Source organism: Bufo gargarizans, chromosome 11 (genome assembly GCF_014858855.1).
Source record: "Bufo gargarizans isolate SCDJY-AF-19 chromosome 11, ASM1485885v1, whole genome shotgun sequence".
Taxonomy (NCBI): Eukaryota; Metazoa; Chordata; class Amphibia; order Anura; family Bufonidae; genus Bufo; species Bufo gargarizans.
The window spans coordinates 29,508,337-29,535,030 of record NC_058090.1 but is presented as its reverse complement, the minus strand read 5'-3'; the positions used below and the strand labels follow the sequence as shown (position 1 = coordinate 29,535,030).

Genomic DNA, 26,694 nt, shown 5'->3' with positions numbered 1-26,694 from the left:
GCGTGTAAATCCAACTTTAGTCCTGGGCCATCTTCTGGTTTGTGCAAGATGGAAGCAGATGAGACGATAAGGTAGTATCATCATCCACAATAGAATTCCAGGAGACATGGTAACAATGATGTTGGGTTTGCATCCCCCATACAACTCGCTGGGATGCCTGATCCTGTTGTTTAGGCCTCCTGCACACGAACGTTTGCGCCCCCTGGCCGTTCCACAAAAAGATAGGCCACGTTCTATCTTTTTTGCGGAACGGAAGTACGGGACGAAACCCCACGGAAGCACTCTGTAGTGCTTCCGTAGGGTTCCGTTCCGTGCTTCCATTCCGCATCTCTGGATTTGCGGACCCGTTGAAGTGAATGGGTCCGCATCGGTGATGCGGAATGCAGACGGAACGGTGCCCGTGTATTGCGGATCCGCAAATGCGGTCCGCAATACGGCCACGGGACGCCTACGGTCGTGTGCAGGAGGCCTTACTCCTATTGTCCCAGGATATCAGGGAATTATATGACTTGCAGACCACAAGGTATCTGCAATTGTTGAAAGTTCGAAGATAAGTTTGACAAACAATCTTCAAGCTCCTTGGTATATCCCAAAACAATGGTCATTGTGTGACTAATCTGCAGTGTCCTTGGGCTCAAACCAACAAATATAACCCATGAAATCAATTTTTTTTTTTTTTAGGATCATATTGAATCCAACTGCACCCCGCGCGGCAAAGGCATCCCCTTGCTGCCCCCCCCCCTCAATGTGGCAGTAATGCCCCTTTAGCGCCTTCCATAAATTAAGGATGTCCTTTTTACAGTAGTGGTTCCCCTTACAATATAAATGTCCCTTTTGAGTCTCCTCACAATAAAATGTTCCCCAGGCAGAAATACTGTCCATAGTGATGCCCCCCTCTGTAATTGTCACCTATCCCTGTTCCCATGATGAATGGAGCACATTATTTAGGAGAGCATCCCCCAGCGGATGTATGCTACTGTATAGGCATATAGTTGCATTCATCTAGGTCAGTGATGGCGAACCTATGGCACGGGTGCCAGAGGCGGCACTCCGAGCCCTCTCTGTGGGCAGCCGAACAAAGTCTATGGTGTACCAATATGCCTTAGACTTTTCCTGCCATTCATCAGCGCATGGCGCACTATGAACATCGTAGGCAGGGCACTGAATGTAGGCAGGCTGTTATAGCTAAAAGATAAAGTACATTAAAGATATACTATATTGGACTGTGGTATTCAGGGTAAATTGCCATGTCGGCACTTTGCGATAAATAAGTGGGTTTTGGGTTGCAGTTTGGGCACTCGGTCTCTAAAAGGTTCCCCATCACTGATCTAGGTTAAACTTTTTGTCTGGCCCTGAGAAGCTCGTGCCTGTGACTTTGCTCCGAGGCTCTGCTTCCGCTACTAGAGCAATGACTGGGATACCCGATCCTAGACTAAGGCCTCGTGCACATTGGCATGTTTTGGCGCTAGGTTGTACAGAGCTGTAATAGGGATTGGGATAAGACCTCTATTATACCTTCATATGTAAGCATATGGGTGATTCTTCTGTTGGATTATGTGTACATCTATCAGAATTACAATAAGTAACAACTATATATAGATAACACAGGATCCACCTTTCACAATAGTTGATGAACACAGCTCACCCCCTCCTCCTCCCTGCACAATGACCCCACCACAGGTCACAGAACATGTCCATAACACTCTATAATCTCCTTTTACTACTGCTACTATGTGGCTGCTGTAATGCAAATGCTGAAATAGAAAAAAAATAAAAAAATCTACCATCATAAAAGATTAGAAAACAATATACGTATCCCCGTGATCCATTCCCGTTAATCACTGCAATATGAACATGAAGCTATGAGAAAAAAACTCTGCATGCTTCTATATGAAATTAGAGGTACAGTATAGGCACATAGGTTTCTCTGGGTGCGGCAGTACAGATCCGGGTGCATGAGCCTTTAGACATAATTTTGATGGAGTCCTGTTTTCTTTTTGGAAATCATTTCCCAGCTTCTAGTACATCACACATGCTCATAAAACAAGCCGAATCTTGAAGAGTACATTAAATTACATCTTGCATCTGCCGTTCTACTTTAATTAGATTTCCTCTGCTTCTGCCAGTACAATCTCGTGGAGAACCTGTCAGCAGTGTCGGATAAATGCTGGTTTAGGCTACATGTACTCAGTTTTTGTGGCTTGGATGCGGACCCATTCACTTCAATGGGGCCGCAAAGCTGCGGAAACCACTCCGTGTGATGTCCGCCTCCGTTGCTCCGTTCCGTGGTCCGCAAAAAAGTAAATAAATAACTTGTCCTATTCTTGCCTATTTTGTGGACAAGAATAGGCAGTTATATTAATGGCTGTCCGTGCCGTTCCGCAAATTGCGGAACGCACGCGGACACTATCCGTGTTTTGCAGACCACGAAACACACAACGGTCGTGTGCCTGTATGTAGATTTCATCTGAGGGCAAAAAGTGGCATTTCCTTCATTGGGTAAACCAATCTTTAAAGTAGAACCCTCCCCAGTAGTTAGCTCCTCGGTAGGCCCACCCTCCAGCCGCAAAGAGTAGGACTATGCCCCCTTTAGTTGCATTGTTCACGCAGGTTTAGGTTGTTCATGGTAACAAAAAAACTGAAAGTGACCTACTTTAACCTAGCTTCTGAAGAGGTTGTCCTTTGAGGGACCTCATGGGCCTCACTATTGGGTCGCAGCTTGGGCCTACCAAAAAGCAAGCTCCTGAGTACCAGTACAAAACCTGTGTCCTACATAATACCAGTGTCTTATGTGGCAGAGGGGCATTTGGACCACCACAGGCACCAAAGCCTGGGTGAAACTGCTACCACTGCACTTCCTATAGCTGCACCCCAAATCACTTCTCCGGCTGTCTTACAGGACATAATCTACCTATGCAAAGGTTATCAAGGGCGCAGGGCATACCCCTCTATTACATGAAGGCCAACTCTTTGTATCCTAGCAAGAGATTTTCATCTTCTTCATTGGTTCTCTAAAGAGATGAATTGAACAAATCGGCTTTGTTCGTCTTGTATCCTGATCCCAGTGACTGATTGCCAAAGTGGACGGTCCTATCGGTGATTGACAGCTAGCTCTTAGAGGGCAGGCTGTCAGTCACTGATAGGACCGCTCACATGACCACCGACAGGTTCCCTCTAACAGTCCATTTGCATTGGGATTCTAAAGAGATCTGGATAGTAGTATAACGTCTTCAGGCTTCTAATAACATCCCGAATTCCCAATGTAATCCGTATGCCTAGAACTCGTAGATAAGTGATGGTGAGCATCATGGGTTGAAGCACCGACATGTTCAGGCTGCCACCCCAGCAAATTCTTGAAATAGATGTTATTATTATGCAGTTCTGATGGCATCATCAGTACAAGCAAATGTAGCGCTGTGGATACCAGAGCACATGCAAGACTACTATCCATATATGCATAGGGCTCTATAGTGACTTACTGCATGTGTGATCATACATGCAGAAAATGATTTGGAATACATTAGCTATGATATCATATTGGGCTGTCTGACATGCTAGGGACTCGCCACCATAACATAAAGCTCTGGAGTCTAAATGCAACCTTTCTAGCAGACACTCCTTCTAGCATGTGCCATTTATAATATTGGGTCTTTGTATGCGGCAGAGGGAGCTTTGAGGCACCAGGGCCATCAGAGCCGCAGGTTGAAGGCAGAGGGAGCTTTGAGGCACCAGGGCCACCAGAGCCGCAGGTTGAAGGCAGAGGGAGCTTTGAGGCACCAGGGCCACCAGAGCCGCAGGTTGAAGGCAGAGGGAGCTTTGAGGCACCAGGGCCACCAGAGCCGCAGGTTGAAGACTTCTAGACTACAATATGTTCTACTGCAGGGATGTCGCACTCCTGGTCCTCCCACTGTTGCAAACCTACAACTTCCATCAGGTGCAAACAGCCAACAGGTATTGGGGCATGCTGGGAGTTGTAGTTTAGCAACAGCTTGGAGGGCTGTGAGTTAGACATCTCTGGTCTACTGACTCATTTGAAGTGAAGCTGGAGCCATATAGGAATGTTTCCAATATGATGTAATTGCCAGCTATGCAATTTCCCTTTGTTTTTAGGTGATAAAGTATAGCTGACAGTTCATTTATTTTTTCATGTGCAGAGTGATTTTGTTTTGGTAATATACTTTATTAGAGAATTATGTTAATTTTTAATAAACAACCTATAAAGTGTTCCCTTAGCAGCACTCTGAGTGTTGGTAAGGAAATTCTATCTTCAGCATCTACTGAATGTTAAAGATGGGTACCTGTAAGATGCAAAGGCAGGCTTCTCAGCCTGCCTCTCCTCTCCCTGCCCAAGCTGCTACCTCCCGACATACATTTTACTAAAAACTAATGTTACATGCTTCTCTGCATATTTAATCTGCTGCCAGCAATGCTGCCCTCTATCTGTCACGGCTGTTTAAGGGTAACAAGAGTATACACAGTAAAAAGAGCTACTGACCGGACCCCAAACTAGGGAAGAGAAAGGGTGACCCCTGTCAGACCCTCAACACTCTCCCTATGCTGCTAAAGCACATGCCCGGATCCAAATGGTGGAACGAGGCATGCCCGCGTACCTTAGACTGATGAGCCCTGTAACCCCTACAATAGTGGAAGGGGCACGGCCACCGATGCCCTGCACAGAATATGGAGGGAACCGGGGCCACCTCGGATCCAGTCAGGAAATCACCAGGTACATAACAAAGTCTGCACACTTAGCTGATGGAGCTGCAGCCGCAGAGAAGACGGATCCAAGGGCCGCTGGCAATATCCGGAGTGCTTGCAGCAGCAGAACACAGGTCCAGAGAACTAGTAGCTAAAGGAGTGAAGATACTCAAGGCAGAGCTACAACTGAAAAGAGAAATATAATCCACGCCCTGCAATAGGAGGAGGGGTGATTTAAAGGCAGAGAAATCAAACGCAGGAGAGACAGCTGGGAGTAAGACCTAATCACAGGGGCGGAGAAACAGAACAGTGAGAAAACCTCCAACCCTAAGTGACATCATCACAGGGGTGGAGACACAGAGCTTTGAGAACGTCTCAAAGCTCTGGTAGTGACAGTACCCCCCCTTCTACGGGTGGACTCCGGACACCCAGGACCCACCTTCCCAGGATGAGCCCTATGAAATGCCCTGATAAGGCGAGTGGCTTTAATGTCCGACATCGGAACCCACATCCTCTCCTCAGGACCATAACCCTTCCAATGAACGAGGTACTGAAGAGAACCGCGGACAATGCGAGAGTCCACAATTCTGGAAACCTCAAACTCCAGATTGCCATCAACCAAAATCGGAGGAGGAGGCAAAGAGGAGGGTACCGTGGGCTGGACATATGGTTTTAAGAGAGATCTGTGAAAAACATTATGTATCTTCCAAACCCGTGGAAGATCAAGGCGGAAGGCAACAGGATTGATGACTGACAAAATTTTATAAGGCCCAATAAACTTGGGACCCAATTTCCAGGAGGGAACCTTCAGTTTAATATTTCTTGTAGACAACCACACCAGATCACCCACATTCAGGTCCGGACCAGGCACACGTCTCTTATCAGCCACACGCTTATACTTCTCACTCATCTTTCTGAGATTACTCTGAATCTTTTGCCAAATGGTAGACAAAGACGAGGAAAATCTCTCCTCCTCAGGTAAACCAGAAAGAGCCCCTCCCGAGAATGTCCCAAACTGCGGATGGAACCCATATGCACCAAAAAATGGTGACTTATCAGAAGATTCCTGACGACGGTTGTTCAAAGCAAACTCAGCAAGAGGGAGAAATGAACACCAATCCTCCTGGTTCTCTGCCACAAAACAGCGCAAATATGTCTCCAGATTCTGATTGAGGCGCTCAGTCTGACCATTCGACTGCGGGTGAAAAGCAGAAGAGAAGGACAGCCGAACCCCCAGGCGAGAACAGAAAGCCTTCCAGAACCTGGACACAAACTGCGTGCCTCTATCGGAAACAATCTCAGAGGGAATGCCGTGCAATTTAACAATATGATCGACAAAAGCTTGCGCCAACGTTTTAGCATTAGGTAAACCAGGGAAAGGGACGAAATGAGCCATCTTGCTAAAACGGTCCACGACCACCAGGATCACCGACTTCCCCGAGGAACGAGGAAGATCCGTGATAAAGTCCATGGACAGGTGTGTCCAAGGACGGGAAGGTATGGGTAACGGGAGAAGGGAACCTGAAGGTCGTGAACGAGGGACCTTAGCGCGAGCGCACGTCTCACAAGCCGCCACAAAACCCTCCACAGACTTACGAAGAGCCGGCCACCAAAATCTCCGAGCAATGAGATCTACCGTGGCTCTACTCCCGGGGTGACCAGCAAGAACTGTATCATGATGTTCCTTAAAGAGTTTGTGACGTAGCTCAGGAGGCACGAACAACTTCCCGGAGGGACAACGGGCAGGTGCCTCAGACTGAGCAGCCTGGACCTCGGCCTCCAAATCGGAATATAGAGCAGAAACAACTACCCCCTCCGCCAAAATGGGACCCGGGTCCTCGGAGTTTCCTCCTCCCGGAAAACAGCGAGAGAGAGCATCAGCCTTCACATTCTTGATCCCAGGGCGGAAAGTAACAACAAAATTAAATCTGGAGAAGAACAGAGACCATCTGGCCTGTCTCGGATTCATACGCCTGGCCGACTCCAGGTACGCCAGATTCTTATGGTCGGTAAAAACGGTGATAGGGTGCCTGGCCCCCTCCAACCAATGGCGCCATTCCTCGAAAGCCAACTTGATGGCCAACAACTCCCTATCTCCCACATCATAGTTTCTCTCTGCCGGGGAGAGTTTTCTAGAGAAAAAGGCACATGGTCGCCATTTGGCAGGAGAGGGGCCCTGGGACAAAACTGCACCCACACCCACCTCGGAAGCATCCACCTCAACAATAAAAGGTAAGGAAACATCGGGATGCACCAAGATGGGAGCAGACGCAAAACTCTCTTTAATCTTAGAAAAGGCTGCAAGCGCCTCCTCCGACCAAGAGGAAAAATCCGTCCCCTTTTTTGTCATGTCAGTAAGGGGTTTGACAATAGAGGAATAATTCAAAATGAACTTTCTGTAGTAGTTAGCAAAACCCAGAAAGCGCATCAATGCCTTCTGATTTTCAGGAAGCTCCCACTCCAGCACAGCACGGACCTTCTCCGGATCCATGCGAAAACCAGAAGCAGAGAGGAGAAAACCCAGAAATTGAATCTCTGATACCATAAAAGACATTTCTCCAGCTTGGCATACAGTTTATTTTCCCGCAGTATCTGCAGGACCTGAAAAAGATGATCCTGATGAGTCTGAACATCAGGGGAAAAAATCAAAATATCATCAAGATACACCAATACAAATTTCCCCATTAAATGATAGAAAATACTATTAACAAAATGCTGAAAGACGGCCGGAGCATTCATCAGGCCGAAAGGCATAACGAGATTCTCGAAATGCCCGTTAGGGGTATTAAAGGCCGTTTTCCATTCATCCCCCTCTCTGACCCTGACCAGGTTGTACGCGCCTCTCAGATCCAATTTGGAAAACACCTTGGCCCCAACAATTTGGTTGAAGAGGTCCGGGATCAGAGGAAGGGGATAGGGATCGCGAATCGTGATACGGTTCAGCTCCCTAAAATCTAAGCAAGGTCTCAGAGAGCCATCTTTTTTTTTAACAAAAAAAAAACCCGCGGCAACAGGCGACTTTGAGGGACGAATATGCCCCTTCTCGAGACTCTCAGAGATATAGGTTCGCATTGCGAGTCTCTCCGGTTGTGAGAGATTGTAGAGGCGTGCCTTTGGCAGCTTGGCGCCGGGAATGAGGTTAATGGGACAGTCAAACTCCCGGTGAGGAGGTAGCTCCTGAACACCGCTCTCGGAAAACACATCCGAGAAATCAGAGAGAAATGATGGCAGAGTTTTAGTAGACACCTCTGCAAGAGTGGCTGTGAGACAATTCTCTCTACAAAAGTCACTCCACTCATTTATTTGCCTTCCTTGCCAATCAATAGTGGGGTTATGTCTAGTGAGCCAGGGTAGCCCCAAAACTAGAGGAGAAGGCAATCCGTTAAGGACAAAACAAGATATCTCCTCCACATGAGTGTCACCTACAGCTAGCCGGATATTGTGAACAATGCCTTTCAGAGATCTCTGCGAGAGTGGGGCAGAGTCAATAGCAAAAACAGGTATATCCTTTTCTAATGTACAAACCTGAAAACCATGCAAGGCTACAAATTGAGTGTCAATAAGATTGACGGCCGCTCCACTATCGACAAAAATCTCACAAGGAATGACCTTGCTCTCTAGCGCCACCCTGGCAGACAGGAGAAAACGGGAACTGCAGGTCAGAGGAAAAGCATCAATTCCCACATCAACTTTGCCCAAAGTAGCAGATGAAGCAGAACTTGATGATCCACCTCTTGAGGTTTTTCTCTTATTATCGCTCTTAGTACAGTTCAGGAATCTCCTAGACGGACAAACATTTGCCAAATGACCTATGCCCCCACAACAAAAACACACCATATTCTGAGGACTAAATCCTCTTTTATCAGGGGCAAGTCGGCCTAGCTGCATGGGCTCCTCCTCAGAGGGGAGCGAGACAGGATGAGACCCCTGCATACTGAATGAGTCCGCACCATTGCCCCTAGACTGACAATGACTGGACAGAGAGGTCTTGTTTCTTTCCCTTAGACGCCTGTCAAGGCGTACCGCCAATGACATGGCAGACTCTAAGGATGTTGGTCTCTCATGGAAAGCAAAGGCATCTTTCAAATCCTCTGAGAGACCATGACAGAACTGACTTCGGAGTGCAGCATCATTCCAGCCTGAATCAGCTGCCCATCTCCGAAATTCAGAACAATAAAGCTCCGCAGACAGTTTGTTCTGGCATAGAACACGTAAGTTCGATTCTGCCAGAGCAACACGATCCGGGTCATCATATATCTGCCCCAGGGCCACAAAAAACCTCTCCACGGATCGCAGGGAAGGATCCCCTGATGGCAGCGAAAAAGCCCAAGTCTGAGCATTACCCCTGAGCAGGGAGATGACAATCCTCACCCTCTGTTCCTCATTACCAGAGGAGTGGGGACACAAACAAAAATGGAGTTTACATGCCTCTCTGAAGCGAACAAAATTCTCACTGCCCCCGGAGAACGTTTCCGGAAGTGAGACCTTTGGCTCGCAACAGACTCCATGAGCCGGAGCAGAGCCCAATGCTTGTAGCCGAGTCAGAGATTGACGGAGATCCGCTACTTCCAAAGAAAGACCCTGCATGCGGTCAACCAGGTCAGAAAGCGGATCCATGTCAACAAGGACGGTTTTGGTGGATTATAATGTCACGGCTGTTTAAGGGTAACAAGAGTATACACAGTAAAAAGAGCTACTGACCGGACCCCAAACTAGGGAAGAGAAAGGGTGACCCCTGTCAGACCCTCAACACTCTCCCTATGCTGCTAAAGCACATGCCCGGATCCAAATGGTGGAACGAGGCATGCCCGCGTACCTTAGACTGATGAGCCCTGTAACCCCTACAATAGTGGAAGGGGCACGGCCACCGATGCCCTGCACAGAATATGGAGGGAACCGGGGCCACCTCGGATCCAGTCAGGAAATCACCAGGTACATAACAAAGTCTGCACACTTAGCTGATGGAGCTGCAGCCGCAGAGAAGACGGATCCAAGGGCCGCTGGCAATATCCGGAGTGCTTGCAGCAGCAGAACACAGGTCCAGAGAACTAGTAGCTAAAGGAGTGAAGATACTCAAGGCAGAGCTACAACTGAAAAGAGAAATATAATCCACGCCCTGCAATAGGAGGAGGGGTGATTTAAAGGCAGAGAAATCAAACGCAGGAGAGACAGCTGGGAGTAAGACCTAATCACAGGGGCGGAGAAACAGAACAGTGAGAAAACCTCCAACCCTAAGTGACATCATCACAGGGGTGGAGACACAGAGCTTTGAGAACGTCTCAAAGCTCTGGTAGTGACACTATCTTCCCAGAATGTCTCCGCTTAGTGCTGCAAAGAAAGGGTGAGAAGCGGGGCTGCAGCATTCAGAGAAGCGGGGCTGCAGCATTCAGAGAAGCGGGGCTGCAGCATTCAGAGAAGCGGGGCTGCAGCATTCAGAGAAGCGGGGCTGCAGCATTCAGAGAAGCGGGGCTGCAGCATTCAGAGAAGCGGGGCTGCAGCATTCAGAGAAGCGGGGCTGCAGCATTCAGAGAAGCGGGGCTGCAGCATTCAGAGAAGCGGGGCTGCAGCATTCAGAGAAGCGGGGCTGCAGCAGTCAGAGAAGCGGGGCTGCAGCATTACTGTCAGCACTGACTGCTGCAGCCCCGCTTCTCACCCTTTCTTTGCAGCACTAAGCGGAGACATTCTGGGAAGATAGAGGGGAGCATTGCTGGCAGCAGATTAAATATGCAGAGAAGCATGTAACATTAGTTTTTAGTAAAATGTATGTCGGGAGGTAGCAGCTTGGACAGGGAGAGGAGAGGCAGGCTGAGAAGCCTGCCTTTGCATCTTACAGATACCTGTCGTCAATTGACTAATCATAACCCTTTTTTTTATTATTATAAAGGTCAATATATAAAAACTTTTATTAGACAAACACTTTGTCATTGCCCTTTCACAGGAAAAATGAGATAACTGAAATGACTGTTACACCTTAAAACAGAACTAGGATTGCTGCTCTTGTTTTTCTGCGTGCCGGTTTTATTAGATGCGCTGCTGTATGTGTCATTGAACAGACATCATGTTATATTGTTTCTTTACAATAAACAGGACTTGTACAATGCCGCCTGTTTCCTTTTGAATGGATCAGATGCAAGCAGACCTCGCACATGGCGCAAGCAGATAACACGTCAGTAAAACCACACACTCATGTGGCAATGTGTATGGGATTCTTCATTGGAGATTGGCAGGGAGCTGAATTTTCCAGGCCACTGCCCTATTAAATGCGCTAAATATACAGTACAAAGGTTTCCACATAAAAGTGTGAAGATTAACTTGTATCATGAAAGCATCAAGAGCTAAACCGACAACATTGGCCAAGTGTCCTCCTTGTTTGCTGGAGGCAAACCATCAAATTCCTAGTAATTCCATGTGCACCGAGGTGTAGAGGGGGGCCTGGCGTAAAAGTTTAGCTTGAGTCCTCCTTGTGTTCCCACCACCTGTGACAAAACCAACATTTTACCCTGTGTACATAGCGTACACACATGCATGCCAACATCTGGGTAGGCAAATTCAGGGCACTTAATCCCCCCCCCCACGTTTTTTTCTTTTTTGTTTTGTTTTTTTGCCTCTCTTCCAAGAGCCATAACTATTTTGCTTTTCCTTTCACGTAGCTGTATGAGGGCTTGTGTTTTTTTTTTTTTTGTTTTTTTTGAGACGAGTTGTATTTTATTATAATGCCACCATTCAATAATAACAAATATTAATGGGCTAGAAATGGAAAATGAAACAGAATTCTGCCCTAATTTATGAGTTTTGTCTTTATGACATTGACTGAGTGGTAAAAAGGAAATGTTACCTTCATACCGTGGATCAGTTTGATTAAAGTGATACCATATCGATACAATTTTTGCAATATTTGAATGTAAAAAATATTTTAATTTAAAAAAAATTCTGACACCCATAACTTCAAAAAAATATTTCTGTCTATGGAACAGGGTGCCATGTTTAAAACCCCTATGTACGGCAGATGTTACAAATGGGCAAATGGGCTGTGACCTATCCCTTTCCAAATCTGACAGGGAACACCCACTTGTGGGTGGGGTGTGCCTAAAGCCCTCCATTTTCAATCTGTGACGAGCTGAATTTGTCTGGATTGTCTGTGAAAAATTGGGACAGTCACAGCAAATTCAGGAGTGTTTACAGCGGGATGAGCGAACTTGACCTTTACAAGTTCGGGTTCGTTGTTCGGGCGGTGTAGGAACTCCGTTACGGAATAGGTAGACGGAATGCAAAACAGAAGTCTTTAAAAGGCATTCTGTTTTGATCCGTGTTAATAGAAGTCTATGGCCAAGAATAACGGATCCGTCTGGTTTCCGTTATACAGGATCAAAGCGGAAATCCTCTTAAGGGCTTCCGTTTTGCATTCCGTCTACCAACTCCGTTATATTCCGTCATAATGGAATCCATAACGGAATTCCTAGAGCACCCGTACAACGAACCCGAACCTGTAAAGGTTGGATTCGCTCTTCCCTATGCACACAGGCTGTTGCAATTCTGCCATTGTGCCGTTTCTAATAAAACCTTTTTCTGGCTTGATTTTCCCAAATTGCAAGACCTCCTAAATAAATCCAGACTCGCGCAGCCGGCATCTCCTTCTGTCTTCTTCTTTGCTGTGTGCAGTAACGGGACCTGTGATGACGTCACTCCGGTCATCACATGGTCCATCACATGATCTTTTACCATGGTGATGGATCATGTGATGGACCATGTGATGACCGGAGTGACATCACCACAGGTCCTGTTACTGCACACAGCTAAGATGAAGACAGAAGGAGATGCCGGCTTCGCGATCAAGTGTATAAAGGTGAGTTAAAAAAAAAAAGTATTTTATTTTTAACCCCTCCAGCGCTATTTTACTATGCATTCTGTATTCAGAATGCTATTATTTTCCCTTATAACCATGTTATAAGGGAAAATAATAATGATCGGGTCTCCATCCCAATCGTCTCCTAGCAACCGTGCGTGAAAATCGCATCACATCCGCACTTGCTTGCGATTTTCACGCAACCCCATTCATTTCAATGGGGCATGCGTTACGTGAAAAACGCAGAATATAGAGCATGCTGCAATTTTCACGCAACGCACAAGTGATGTGTGAAAATCACTGCTCATGTGAACAGCCCCATAGAAATGAATGGGTCAGGATTCAGTGCGGGTGCAATGCGTTCAACTCGCGCATCGCATCCGCGCGGAATACTCGCCCGTGTGAAAGGGGCCTGAAAGCGCTTAATGCCTATGGCCCTTCTCTGCTGCCCCCCTCTTGCCCCTTCCTGATTCTGCCTGAGGCGATCACCTCATTGGTGGTCCACCCCTGTTTGTAGGCACTATATCAGAGTTGGAAAATCGTGGCGGAACGTGGTAACAATGCTCTTAAAAAAATCCACATGAAGTCAAAACATGTCCACCTAGATAGTGGTGTCTATTGTGCCATTCTGTATCCCATATGATGGTCTCCCCAGCATAGCCGGCCACCATTTACCTCCTCGTCGCAACCCTGCAGTAAAATACAGCAGCCTAGTGTAATGTATAAAGAGTGGGCAGCCGGCCGCTGACTCATGGAGGAAATCCAGCGGATGACAATAGCATCTACATAGGAAGTCGATGTCTGTGGGTCACTTCTCTGGAGGCTCTATGATGAGTGTTTGCTTGTGCTGACTAATATGCTGTTAAGTACTCCAGCCGCACCCTGACAAAGCTGTACTTGTATTATCCAGAACACATCTGTAATCCCAAGCGAAATCCATCCTGTGTCTCCGGGGCATCATTTCTTCATCCATGGATTTATGTTCCTTATTGAGTTATTGTGTTTTTGATAAATGTAACTCTCGTGTGTCCTTCAGAAAGCTCACAGGGGATGCTGAGAGATCAACTGCTGTGTGGCAGGGTGACATATCTAGGGAATTTAGCCAAACCAGAAGATCCTCCAGCAGCATGAGGCGCCCATCTGTAGACAGCCGATTTAGGGTTTTTTGCCCCTTCAGTATAGAGCAGGGTATGAGTGGTTGAAGGAGAAGATTCATGTAGCTCTTTGGGGGTACTATTTTACCTTATGGCATGGGTAAAATCTCTCTTTCTCTCTCTTTTTCTTTTTTTTTCTCTTTCTTTCTTTTTTTCTTTTTCTTTTTCTTTTTCTTTTTCTCTGCAAATGCTGGCTGACTGCCTGGCAAAAAACCATTGTATGCAACGTTTTCTGTCCGGCCAAAACCCGGCTTCAATGCTGTAAAGTGGACTAATTCTGAAGGCATCTGTGTTGGTCCCATGTTCCGATGTGCCAGCATTGCTGAGAAAAATGAAGTTCAAATATATGCAAATGAGCCTTTAGGTGCAATGGGGGCGTTGCCATTACACCTAGAGGCTCTGCTCTCTCTGCAACTGCTGCGCCCCTTGCACTTTGATTAACAGGGTGTCATGGAACCATGAACCAGACGTACAACAAGAGATAAGTGGAAATAAGAAGGCTTTATTGAAATCAAGCTGTGAGCAAAAGTCCAAACGGATGGCTAAACCGAAGCAGGGTCTTGCGTAGCCAGAGGTCAGGAACCAGAAGGGTAGTCAGACGAAGCCTGGATCAGGAACCAGCAGGGTAGTCAGACGAAGCCAGGATCAGGAACCAGCGGGGTAGTCAGACGAGGCCAGGATCAGGAACCAGAAGCAGCAGCAGTCTTAGAAGCATGTGAACACAGGAGGACCAAGCAAGGAACTGAAGCCACAGACCTCCTATATGTATGAGCTAGGCATCCAGCTCCTCCCAGTGGGAAGGAGAAGCCGCAGGGTGGGAGGCTACAAGAAACCCAGAAACCAAGATGGCCGCCAGCACATGTCAAACGAAGGAGGACGGCAAGAAGGTAAGACCATGACAGTACCTCCCCCTCAAGGGCCCCTCCTCCGCGGAGTAAGGAACGGTTTCTGAGGGAAGCGTGCGTGGAAGGCTCGGAGCAAAGCAGGAGCATGGACATCTGCGGAGGGAACCCAGGAACGCTCCTCTGGACCATAACCACGCCAATGGACCAAAAACTGCAACCGACCGCGGACCAGGCGTGAGTCCAGGATATTGCTCACCTCATACTCCTCACGATTGCCCACTTGGACCGGACGAGGGCGAGGAACCGAGGAAGTGAAACGATTACACACCAATGGCTTCAACAGGGAGACATGAAACACGTTGGAGATCCGCATGCCAGGAGGAAGCGCAAGGGCATAGGCTACCGGGTTTACCCTGCGAAGCACTCGGAAGGGACCAACAAAGCGAGGCGCCAACTTGGGAGTGGGCACTCGAAGGTTGAGGTTGCGGGTGGACAACCATACACGGTCTCCAACCTGGTAGGAAGGAGCGGGCGCTTGTCTGCGATCAGCCTGGAGTCTCTGGCGCTGCGCAGAGACCTCAAGGGACCTCTGGATCTGTACCCAAGAAGCACGTAGGACGGAAAGGTGATCCTCCACAGCCGGAATATCCTGGGGAGAGAATACCTCCGGTAACACGGCAGGTTGGAACCCATAATTGGCCATGAAGGGAGACGTCCCAGAGGAAGAGTTCACCGCCGTGAAGAAAGAGAGATGAATCCCCAACTGGGAATAAAAGGCGCGCCAGAACCTGGACACAATCTGACTCCCCCGATCCGACACAATCTCCTTGGGCAAACCGTGCAACCGGAAGACCTCCCTGGCGAAAATCGTGGCCAACTCTTGTGCAGAGGGTAACTTCTTGAGAGGAACACAGTGGCACATTTGGGAAAACCGATCCACAATCATGAGAATGACCGTATGGCCTCGGGATGCAGGGAGGTCCACAATGAAATCCATCCCCAGGTGTGACCATGGGCGCTCCCCGGTGGCTATGGGTTGCAAAAGGCCCAACGGAAGGTGCCGAGGGGACTTACTCTGGGCACAAACGGAGCATGCCGCTACATATGCGGCGATGTCGGAACGTAGAGAAGGCCACCAGAACAGACGTGAAACAGCCCAGGACAGCTGATTCTTTCCAGGATGCCCCGCGGCCTTGGAGTTATGGTAGGTTCGCAACAACCGAGTGCGCAACTCCTCAGGCACAAAACATCTGCCGTTGGGTCTCCCAGAGGGAGCACCAGATTAAGCCGCCAAAATCTGCTCACCCAGGGGAGAGGTCAGGCTGGTGCGAATGGCGGCCAGGATCTGATTCGGAGGTATGACCGAAGTCGGAATCGACTCCTCCCCGGACAGCTCGGAGTACTGCCGTGATAAGGCATCCGCTCTGATGTTCTTGGAACCGGGTAGGTAGGAGACCACGTAATTAAAACGTGACAAGAACAGAGCCCATCTGGCCTGACGTGGTGTCAATCTCTTGGCCTCAGAAAGGTAGGTCAGATTCTTGTGGTCCGTCAGGATAAGAACCGGAACCACCGAACCCTCGAGCAAGTGCCTCCATTCTTTAAGGGCCTGCACGATGGCCAATAACTCCCTGTCACCAATCTGATAGTTGCACTCCGCGGAAGACAGTTTCCGGGAGTAAAACCCACAAGGAAGCAGAGGACCCTCTGGTGTTCTACGCTGAGACAGAAGGGCGCCTACTCCCGTCTCAGACGCGTCCACCTCGAGGACAAAGGGCAACCCAGGGTTGGGATGCGACAGAATCGGAGCCGACACAAAGGCGGACTTTAGAGCCTCAAAAGCTCGGATGGCCTCGAGCGGCCAGACCTGGAAATTACTGCCCTTCCTGGTCAGATCCGTGAGAGGCTTGGCTAGCATAGAAAAGTCCCTGATGAACTTCCGATAATAATTGGCGAAGCCCAAAAAGCGCTGCAGGGCACGGAGACCACTGGGCTGGGGCCACTGTAAGACAGCCGAAACCTTCTCAGGATCCATGGAGAACCCCTCAGCGGAAATGATGTAACCTAAGAAGGTTACCTGGGATCGGTGAAATTCGCATTTCTCAAGCTTACCGAACAGCCTGTTCTCTCGTAACCGTTGCAACACTCGTCTGACATCCATAATGTGGGCCTCCATGGATTCAGAATATACCAAGATGTCATCCAAATAGACCACCACACACTGCTGCAACAGGTCACGGAAAACATCGTTGATGAATTCCTGGAAGACTGCGGGCGCATTGCACAACCCAAAGGGCATAACCAAGGATTCATAATGACCGGTCCTGGTGTTAAACGCGGTCTTCCACTCATCGCCCGCCTTGATCCTTACCAGGTTATATGCCGCCCTCAGGTCGAGTTTGGTAAAGACCGTGGCCCCTTTGAGGCTATCGAACAGCTCGGAAATCAAGGGTATCGGGTAAGCGTTCTTGATCGTGATGCGATTGAGACCCCTGTAATCGATGCAAGGCCTCAACTCACCGCCCTTCTTTTTCACAAAGAAAAATCCAGCCCCTGCCGGGGACGAGGATTTGCGAATGTGTCCGCGTGAAAGCGCCTCCCTCACGTACTCCTCCATGGCCTCATTCTCCGCTACCGACAGTGGATAGACTTTGCCACGAGGAGGAACGGCACCAGATTGTAACTCTATGGCACAATCGTATGGGCGGTGCGGAGGTAGGGCAACCGCGCGCACCTTATCGAATACATCCCGGTACTCTTCGTATTCAGGAGGCAACAGAGAGTCCGAGGAAGTACACAGCAACTTGACAGGCCCATGGATGCAACTAGCCCCACACTGCGGTGACCACGAGAGGATCTCGGCCGATCTCCAATCGAAAGTCGGATTATGCTTCTGGAGCCAGGGGTACCCCAAGACCACCGAGTAGTGTGGAGACGAAATAACCTGGAGACAGACCGACTCTCTGTGAACGGCACCAATGGCTATCCCCACTGGAAGGGTCTCATGAGTCACGTGTGGCGGCAGAAGGGGTCTGCCGTCTATCGCCTCAAGAGCCAGTGGGGAACCTCGAGGCTGCAGAGGAATGGAATTGGCGGCAGCGAACACACTATCAATGAACAAACCACCAGCACCAGAGTCCACCAACGCCTGGGTCGTCACCGAGCCCCCGACCCAGGAGAGGACAACAGTGATCAGTGGTTTGTCAACACGGGAAACCGGGGACGAGGAGACTCCACCCAAGATCTGCCCCCGACAGGATCTCAGGTGCGAGCGTTTCCCGGACGGTTCGGACATGCCAACCGAAAATGCCCACCGAGACCACAGTACATGCATCGGCCCTCGCGTCTCCGGAGTACCCTCTCCCCCTCGGACAGGCGAGCAAACCCCAGCTGCATGGGTTCACCCCCAGACAAGTCATCCCCAGGAGGCGTGGGAGGAGAGGGAGGCACGGGTGGGACAGCAAACGTAGGCGCCAATCTGTTAGAAGACCTCCGCAGGCTCTCCTTAAAGGAAGGTCTCTCCCTGAGTCTGGTGTCAATCAAAATCAGGAAAGAAATAAGAGACTCGAGCTCCACTGGTAGGTCCTTAGCTGCAACCTCATCCTTCAAGGCATCCGAGAGACCATGAGAGAAAGCAGCGACCAGAGCCTCATTATTCCAGCCCACCTCTGCTGCCAGGGTACGAAACTCAATGGCGTATTCAGCTACGGATCGTGAACCCTGTCTGATGGACATAAGGAGCTTCGCAGCAGAGGCAGCACGAGCCGGCACATCGAATACCTTCCGAAGAGAAGCAACAAAACCGGAAAACTCGGCAACCACCGGATTGTTGTTCTCCCATAAAGGGCTGGCCCAGGCCAAGGCCTTGTCCGAGAGCAGCGAGATCAAGAAGCCCACCTTTGATCTCTCAGTAGGAAAGGCATGTGGCAGCAACTCGAAATAAATGCCCACCTGGTTAAGGAAACCTCGGCACTGAGTTGGCTCTCCCCCAAAGCGCTGTGGAAGGGGGGCTGAACCGGTCATACCCCGAGACACCGCAGGCGCAGCAACAGGTGTCAGGGTAGACTCTGGCGCAACAACCGGAGCGGCAGTAGGAGCGGGCCCAGGAACGACAACCGACCCATCGGCAACGGAAGCGAAATGAGCCGTGCGTTCAAGCAGGGTTTGCAACGCCACAGCGAACCGACCCAACAGGTGATCCTGCTGATCAAGTCTGGCAACCAGCGTAGGTAGCAAGGATGGCCCTGTACCGTCAGAATTCATGGCTTGGTCCTAATGTCATGGAACCATGAACCAGACGTACAACAAGAGATAAGTGGAAATAAGAAGGCTTTATTGAAATCAAGCTGTGAGCAAAAGTCCAAACGGATGGCTAAACCGAAGCAGGGTCTTGCGTAGCCAGAGGTCAGGAACCAGAAGGGTAGTCAGACGAAGCCTGGATCAGGAACCAGCAGGGTAGTCAGACGAAGCCAGGATCAGGAACCAGCGGGGTAGTCAGACGAGGCCAGGATCAGGAACCAGAAGCAGCAGCAGTCTTAGAAGCATGTGAACACAGGAGGACCAAGCAAGGAACTGAAGCCACAGACCTCCTATATGTATGAGCTAGGCATCCAGCTCCTCCCAGTGGGAAGGAGAAGCCGCAGGGTGGGAGGCTACAAGAAACCCAGAAACCAAGATGGCCGCCAGCACATGTCAAACTAAGGAGGACGGCAAGAAGGTAAGACCATGACACAGGGCCAGTGATCATGCCTAGAGAGGGCGTGGCAGATCCAGAGAAAGAAGAGCCTCTAGGTGTAATGGCAGCGCCCCCGTTGCACCTAAAGGCTCATTTGCATATATTAGAACTTAATTTTTCTCAGCAATGCGGGCACATATGGACATGGGACCAACACAGATGTCTTTAGCTGCCGAACGCACATGTAACAGGTCAGCCAGTGTCATAGGTAGAAAAACTGCTGACAGATGCCCTTTTAAGGCTAGGGCTTCACAATGATATATATTTATTTTTCTGCTGTAAAATCATGTTTTGGTTCTTTGGGGCAAAAATGCTTTCAACATGGCTGAAAATTCCTCTGATTGTTTCATGTTGTCTGCAGCTTTCCTTCCCTCGGTGATGCGCTGCAGTTACTTACAATGTGATACAAAGCTTCACATAACATGAGGATTCTTGCCTCTCTCTCAGTTCTGTCTTTCTTAAAGGGAACCTGTCACCTCCAAAACACATTTTAAACCGACATCATTACCTTACAGTAGCCCCCAGTGTGTTCCTAATCATGTTTTTCATTCCTCCACTGGTTGCGCGGTGCGCTCCTCGTCACTGCGCGATCCCGTCTTCGGCTCCCGCGCTCAGCCGGACGCTTTTCTCTCTCTGCGTATGCGCCAGGCACACTCGCATAATGGAAAAGCCTGGCGCATGCGCAGAGAGAAGAAAGCGGCCGGCTGAGTGCGGGAGCCGGAGACTGGATCCCGCAGTGACAAGGAGCGCACCGCGCATGCGCGAGACTTGCACAATCCCAGCCTCACAGCAGGATGTCAATCACAGTGAAGGGAGGAGGGGCGGGCTTAGCTTGACTTGAAGCAATAAGGCCGCTGGCTCTGAGGATAGCGAAAACACAGATTAAAACAGCGTTTTTATAAAGTATACAACAACCAGTGGAGGAATGAAAGATATGATTAGGAACACACTGGGGGCTACTGTAGGGTAATGATGTCGGTTTAAAATGTGTTTTGGAGGTGACAGGTTCCCTTTAGGGATCAGACTACTGAAGACTAAGCTATATGAAGAATGGCAGGTGATCTGATTCTTTACCGTCCTCCTTGTCGGGATTGTAGCCAAACCTTCCTTCACCTCGGGCAAAGATTCAGTTTGCTGCCCTAGCTCTGTATCTAAATTCCCTGGGTAAAGCAGAGTGCCATGTTGGCGTCCCCTGGCACCCACACCCACACCCAGCCTCCCCAGCTGTGCCCCTGCCGTGGCGGTCAACTTCCAAAATTATAAGCATGTTTTTCTCATGTGCACCCTGGTTCTGCCAAATGGAGAAGTGACTCAGAGGGGAGCACAGCCGGCTGTCTCCTAGGTTATGCCACTGGAATTTTGGAAACTTCTTAATCTTTTCCAGTTTATTTATTTATTTTTATTTTTTATTTTCCCATCTCCTCCTCTTGCTCCTCGCTCTGGAACTTCACAGACTTAATAGATACTTGTGAATACACAAAGCAGAGCGCACATACCGACCCATACTGCTCCATGACATGTGGACAGCAAGCAAGTGATTTTTAACTCCCTCATTGCCAAATAACAGAGATTTTAACCTAAAGTTAAAAAAAAAACAAAAAAAAAAAACTTTTTTCAGTTCCTCTTTTCTTTGATATTGCCCGGGGGTTGTCTGTCTTATAAAATCCATTTTCAGATACTGTGTTAGGGCATTTAACGATAAAGGGGTTTTCTGAGACTTTTCTACTGATGACCTATCCTGTGGATAGGGGATCAGTAGGTGATTGATGGGGGGTCCGACACCCGAGACCCAGGGGCGTAGCTATAGGGGGTGCAGTCGCTACCGGGCCCAGGAGCCTGAGGGGGCCCAAAGACCCTTGTGGTGCATAAGAAGAAAGAAAGTGCATGCTGGTCAAGTTACACCTCTGGCTCAAAGGAAGGTGGTTAAATCAAGAAATTTGCATGGGGGCAGGGGTGCTGTTTAAATTTTAGCCTCGGGCAGCACGAAGGCTATGCGCTTCCTGCCCTTGGCCACAATGCACTGAGGGAAGGGGGGCCCCAAGCTGAACTCTTACACCAGGGCCCATGAGCCATTAGCTACACCCCTGCCGATCAGAGAAGGCACTGGCCTTCGCCATAACAGCGAGGCATTCTCGCAGCCTAGCCTAAGCCATGTCACGTCACATTTAGGGATAAGAGGATCAATTTCAGGATAAATCTCTCCTCGAAGCAAAATTTACTTGTACTTCGCGGTAGGTAATGGTATAAAAAAAATACTTACCTGCTCCATTTCCTCACGACGGGCCACCCGCCGCCACCTTGCTTGAAGATCTCGACCGAAATCTCGAGATTTCGCACCAGACCTTCTAGCAACATGGCAGCAGCTGGCCCGTCGCGAGAAAATATATATATATATTTTTAACTTTTACACTCTTTATGTATATCGGATGCTGCGGTCCTGTATGAACGTGCCATCTGAGGGGTACAATGGTGGGGGGCAGTGCATCCGGCCCTCTCTGTCTTTGCACCCACTGCTTACAAAGAAATGCGCTTCGTGACAAAATAATTCATCATGAAGCAGATTTTTTATTTTTTTTTAAATTTGGTGAAGCAGCTCGTCTCTAGTCAGTCATAAGGACAAGGCGCAGCTTGGCCCCATTGACATGAACGGCGTTGTGCTTGGTGAGTTGAAAGAAGACTAAGGAGCTACTGCCTCAGCTGATCGGCGGGGGTCATGGGTGTCGGACCCCCACTGATCAGATACTTATGATCTATCCAGAGTATAGGTCATCGGTAGAAAACCCCTTAGGCCTCTTTCACACGGGCGTTGCGGGAAAATGTGCGGGTGCGTTGCAGGAACACGCGCGATTTTTCCGCGCAAGTGCAAAACATTGTAATTCCTTTTGCACTCGCGTGAGAAAAATCGCGCATGTTTGGTACCTTGGGATCGGTGTTCTGTAGATTGTATTATTTTCCCTTATAACATGGTTATAAGGGAAAATAATAGTATTCTGAATACAGAATGCATAGTACAATAGCGCTGGAGGGGTTAAAAAGAAAATAAATAATAATTTAACTCTCCTTAATCCACTTGATCGCGCACCCGGCATCTCCTTCTGTCTTCATCTTAGCTGTGTGCAGTAACAGGACCTGTGGTGACGTCACTCCGGTCATCACATGATCCATCACATGATCTTTTACCGTGGTGATGGATCATGTGATGGACCATGTGATGACCGGAGTGACGTCACCACAGGTCCTGTTACTGCACACAGCTAAGATGAAGACAGAAGGAGATGCCGGCTGTGCGATCAAGTGGATTAAAGGGAGTCTGTCATCAGCATTTCACTTTTTTAACCCTTCCCACAGCTCCCTAGCATGCTTACAGTTAATAAAAACGTTACCTCTGGCATCAATCCTGGACTTATAAAACAATCGAAAACGATCTTTATAACATATGCAAATGAGGGCTCGCAAGTGCCCAGGGGCGGCGTTACCCTCGTAGGTGCCCAGCTAGCTCAGCCTTTTCATTGCTTCCCCCCACCCCTTCCTACCCTCCGCCCGCCCATCCTTTCCCTGTGACCGCCTATCTACCAACTTGTTATTCCGCCGAGATCCCGCGCCTGCGCATTCATTCATTTGGCCGGCGCATGCGCACTGCAATGCCCATTCCTTGTATGGCATCACAGTAACTATTGCGCATGCGCCGGCTAACGACGCGAAAACACAACAAAGGAGGCGGTCCATCGGCACATGCGCATTAATTACTGTGATGCCGATCTCGGTAGAATAACAAGTTGGTAGATAGGCGGTCAGAGGGAAAGGATGGGCGGGCGGAGGGTAGGAAGGGGTGGGGGGAAGCAATGAAAAGGCTGAGCTAGCTGGGCACCTACGAGGGTAACGCCGCCCCTGGGCACTTGCGAGCCCTCATTTGCATATGTTATAAAGATCGTTTTCGATTGTTTTATAAGTCCAGGATTGATGCCAGAGGTAACGTTTTTATTAACTGTAAGCATGCTAGGGAGCTATGGGAAGGGTTAGAAAAGTGAAATGCTGGTGACAGACTCCCTTTAAGGTGAGTTAAATTATTATTATTATTATTTTTAACCCCTCCAGCGCTATTGTACTATGCATTCTATATTCAGAATGCTATTATTCCCCCTTATAACCATATTATAAGGGAAAATAATAGTGATCGGGTCCCCATCCCAATCGTTTCCTAGCAACAGTGTATGAAAATCGCACCGTATCCGCACTTGCTTGCGGATGCTTGCGATTTTCACGCAACCCCATTCATTTCTATGGGGCCTGCGTTACATGAGAAACTCTGAATATAGGGCATGCTGCGATTTTCACGCAACGCACAAGTGATGCGTGAAAATCACCGCTCATGTGAACAGCCCCATAGAAATGAATGGGTCGGGATTCAGTGCGGGTGCAATGCGTTCAACTCGCGCGGAAAACTCGCCTGTGTGAAAGAGGCCTTAGAGTTTTTAGACCTCCATCAGTTGGAGTGGAGAGCAATTGCCAAGAGCATCTATCTTGAAAGGTGATCGCTAGGGATCCCAGTAGCAGGATTTCCTATTTTCCTATTACTCAATTCTGCTTTTTTTTTTTTTTTTTTTTTTTTTTTACTTGCGTCTGTTCCTAGGAAAGCTGCCAATAGAAACAGCTTTCTGCAGAGCATCGGCAATAGTGTAGCTACAGGGGAAGTGTATTGTTAGCTGCCAGGGGAGGAAGGAGACTGATTCTGTCCAGCGCTAACACCCAGCAGTACAGACTTGCAGTAGCACCAAGTGGGGACATATATTCAAGCAAACCTTGATTTAAAAAAACAAATAATATGTATATCATTTTTTTATTTTTTTTATGCTTTCAGGACGTTGATATTAAACTGATTCATGGCATCGCCACTTTAAATACTCCCTGATAATAATAATCTGTGGTATTGGACTGTCCAGTAGAAATATAAAGCAAGGCCCCATTGGCATGTCATTTAATGTAGTGGGCATATACGGAAGTTTAGAGTAACAGTGCTATAATATTGCCCACATTATGATGCCATATAGTGAATAAATAATACCACCATACAGTGTTTACTTAGCTATGTGTTCACTTTATGGCACTGTTAAGACCAAAATTGATAGTGCTATGTATTGCACAAATTATAACACCTTACAGTTCATAAACAAACGATACCACCATATAGTGTGTCTACAAAAGAGCGGTAAAATGGACTGTAAATAAGGCTAGCTTCACATCTCCATTTTGTAAATCCAGTAGTCGGTTCTGGCAGAGGAACACACTACCGTAGTGAATGTATCCGAAATTGCTGGGCACTGCCAGATATCCATTAACTATAATGGGATCTGGTGGGTTTCTGTCCTAAGTGTCGACTTTCTGCTTGAAAAATACCGCTAAATGCAACTACTGTAAGTGAACGAAGCCCATAACCAATGCAGTGCACAAATTATTACACTATACAGTTCAAAAATACCACCATACAGTGTCTACATACAGCAAACATACCGAAGACAGTGCAGTGCACAAATTATAACACCATACACTTCATAAATAATACGACCATGTAGTGTCTGCATAATAGTGCCCTTTCCGTGACCACATAACTAAGACCGTGCAGTGCACACATTATAACACCATACACTTCATAAATAATACCACCACACAGCGTCTACCTAACAGTGCTGTACAGCAAACACATTACGAAGACCGTGCAGTGCACAAATAATAACGCCATACGCCTCATAAATAATACCACCATGTAGTGTCTGCATAACAGTGCTGTACAGCAAACACATTCCGAAGACACCGTACGCCTCATGAATAATACCGCAGCGGGCACTGTAATGGGAGTTTACAACTAAATGGGGCCTGTGTGGTGGAGGCGCAGGCGCAGTTGCTCTTTTTGTCCACGGTATAATCTGGCCGCATCTCAAATGCTGAGCGTGCATGTGTGTAAGTGAAATCACCGTAAATGGCGAAAAAACATCTAAAATCGGCTAATTCCCTATGTACTACATCATTTACTCGCATAGATTAATTAACCAACTCTAACGGACGCTTCTTAATTTTTTTTAGGTGGTAAGTAGATTATTTAACCCATCGTTATCCTCCTCCCAACCATTTCCCAAACTTTTTAGCCAAACTCTTCAAAGTTTTCAACCTGCCCTGCTCTGTACACCAGACTGCATCTACACCCTTCTCTTAAGAGACCCTTCCCTTCCCACCTCCTCTCTGAGCATCCCTGTCTCCAGCCGCCCCAACCCTAACGTCGGATGTAGCAGAGCCCAGTCTGTCCCCTTTGCTCTTGCAGTGTTATTAATTGCAGCCACGAAGCATCGAAGGACACGTTTAGCTCTGCTACCTCCCGTGCATTTATTTACCCTATAATTGGACTTTGCATGCCAAACATCGCCGAGGCAAGCCAAGTCCTGAAATAACGAACGTCGGGAACTTGGAACCGGCGTAAGAAAGCAAAGAACGTTCAATGTTTCTTGCATCCGCTAGATTGCCTCGCTCGACGAGAAGAACTTACCCCGGAGCCGCCGTCGTTTTTTTCCATCTTTGAACGAAGTTAGGTCTCGCTTATCATTCTCTTCGAAAGGAGCAATGGGGGGGGGTATTACGGTATCCGAAGGCGAGCTGGTCCTGATGTACTGTGCGGTTCCCTGATCAACAAGTGACATGAGTGCTCTGCTGTAAGGCTCAGGAATGCATTGCACAGTGGGTGTGAGAGTGAATCATACACTGCTTGTGTCAGCAGACTGGGGAGGTCCACCCAAAGCAGCCGCTCTCCCTCCCTGCTTCCCTCTCCCTCTGCATTCCCCCCTTTTCCTCTTTGAATAGGCCTGGCACAGGGAGGGTGAAATGAAAACCGTTCCTCCCAAAACGAGCTAGCAAACACCTACAGATGTGTATAGGATAGGTGCCGGCCTCTGTATGTGCAGCTGATCTACGCGTTTCCTACTTTTCGTTTTGCTATGGCAACTGTGTAAAGTGATTTTTATGCCTTGATTGCATAATAAAAAGTTCTGCAGCTTTCTCAAGAATATCTTGCTTGGATGCTTTTTGCTTAAAGGGAACCCGTCACCGGGATTTTGTGTATAGAGCTGAGGACGTGGGCTGCTAGATGGCCGCTAGCACATCCGCAATACCCAGTCCCCATAGCTCTGTGTGCTTTTATTTTGATACATATACAGATTAACCTCAGATGTGTCCTGTCCCTGAGATGAGTCCAGAGTGAAGGAGCCCAGCACCGCCCCGCATCTTCAAAATCTCCTCCTTGCTCCCCGACGTCAGAAAGCTAGAGCGCCATAATCTCGCGATGCGCGAGCTAGCGCATGCACAGTGTCGTCATAGTGTTTCTTCTCTGTGTTGGCATCAGCCTCAGGGAACCAACTGCGCATGCGCTAGCTCCCA

At 48.4% G+C, this 26,694-nt stretch overlaps 1 protein-coding gene across 4 annotated transcripts in view; it reads right to left on the bottom strand.

Annotated features, from left to right (window-relative positions):
- Positions 1-26,162, bottom strand: part of INF2 (inverted formin 2) — an 88,749-nt gene extending 62,587 nt beyond the window's left edge. For 2 of the 4 annotated variants that reach the window (XM_044271215.1, XM_044271216.1), the window contains exon 1: positions 25,811-26,162. In XM_044271215.1, coding sequence (XP_044127150.1) covers positions 25,811-25,837 — 27 coding nt within the window. In that variant the 5' untranslated portion in view covers positions 25,838-26,162. The remainder of the gene's footprint in view (positions 1-25,810) is intronic. The other 2 variants (XM_044271217.1, XM_044271218.1) reach the window with 2 other exon arrangements.
- Positions 26,163-26,694: the final 532 nt, after the last annotated feature.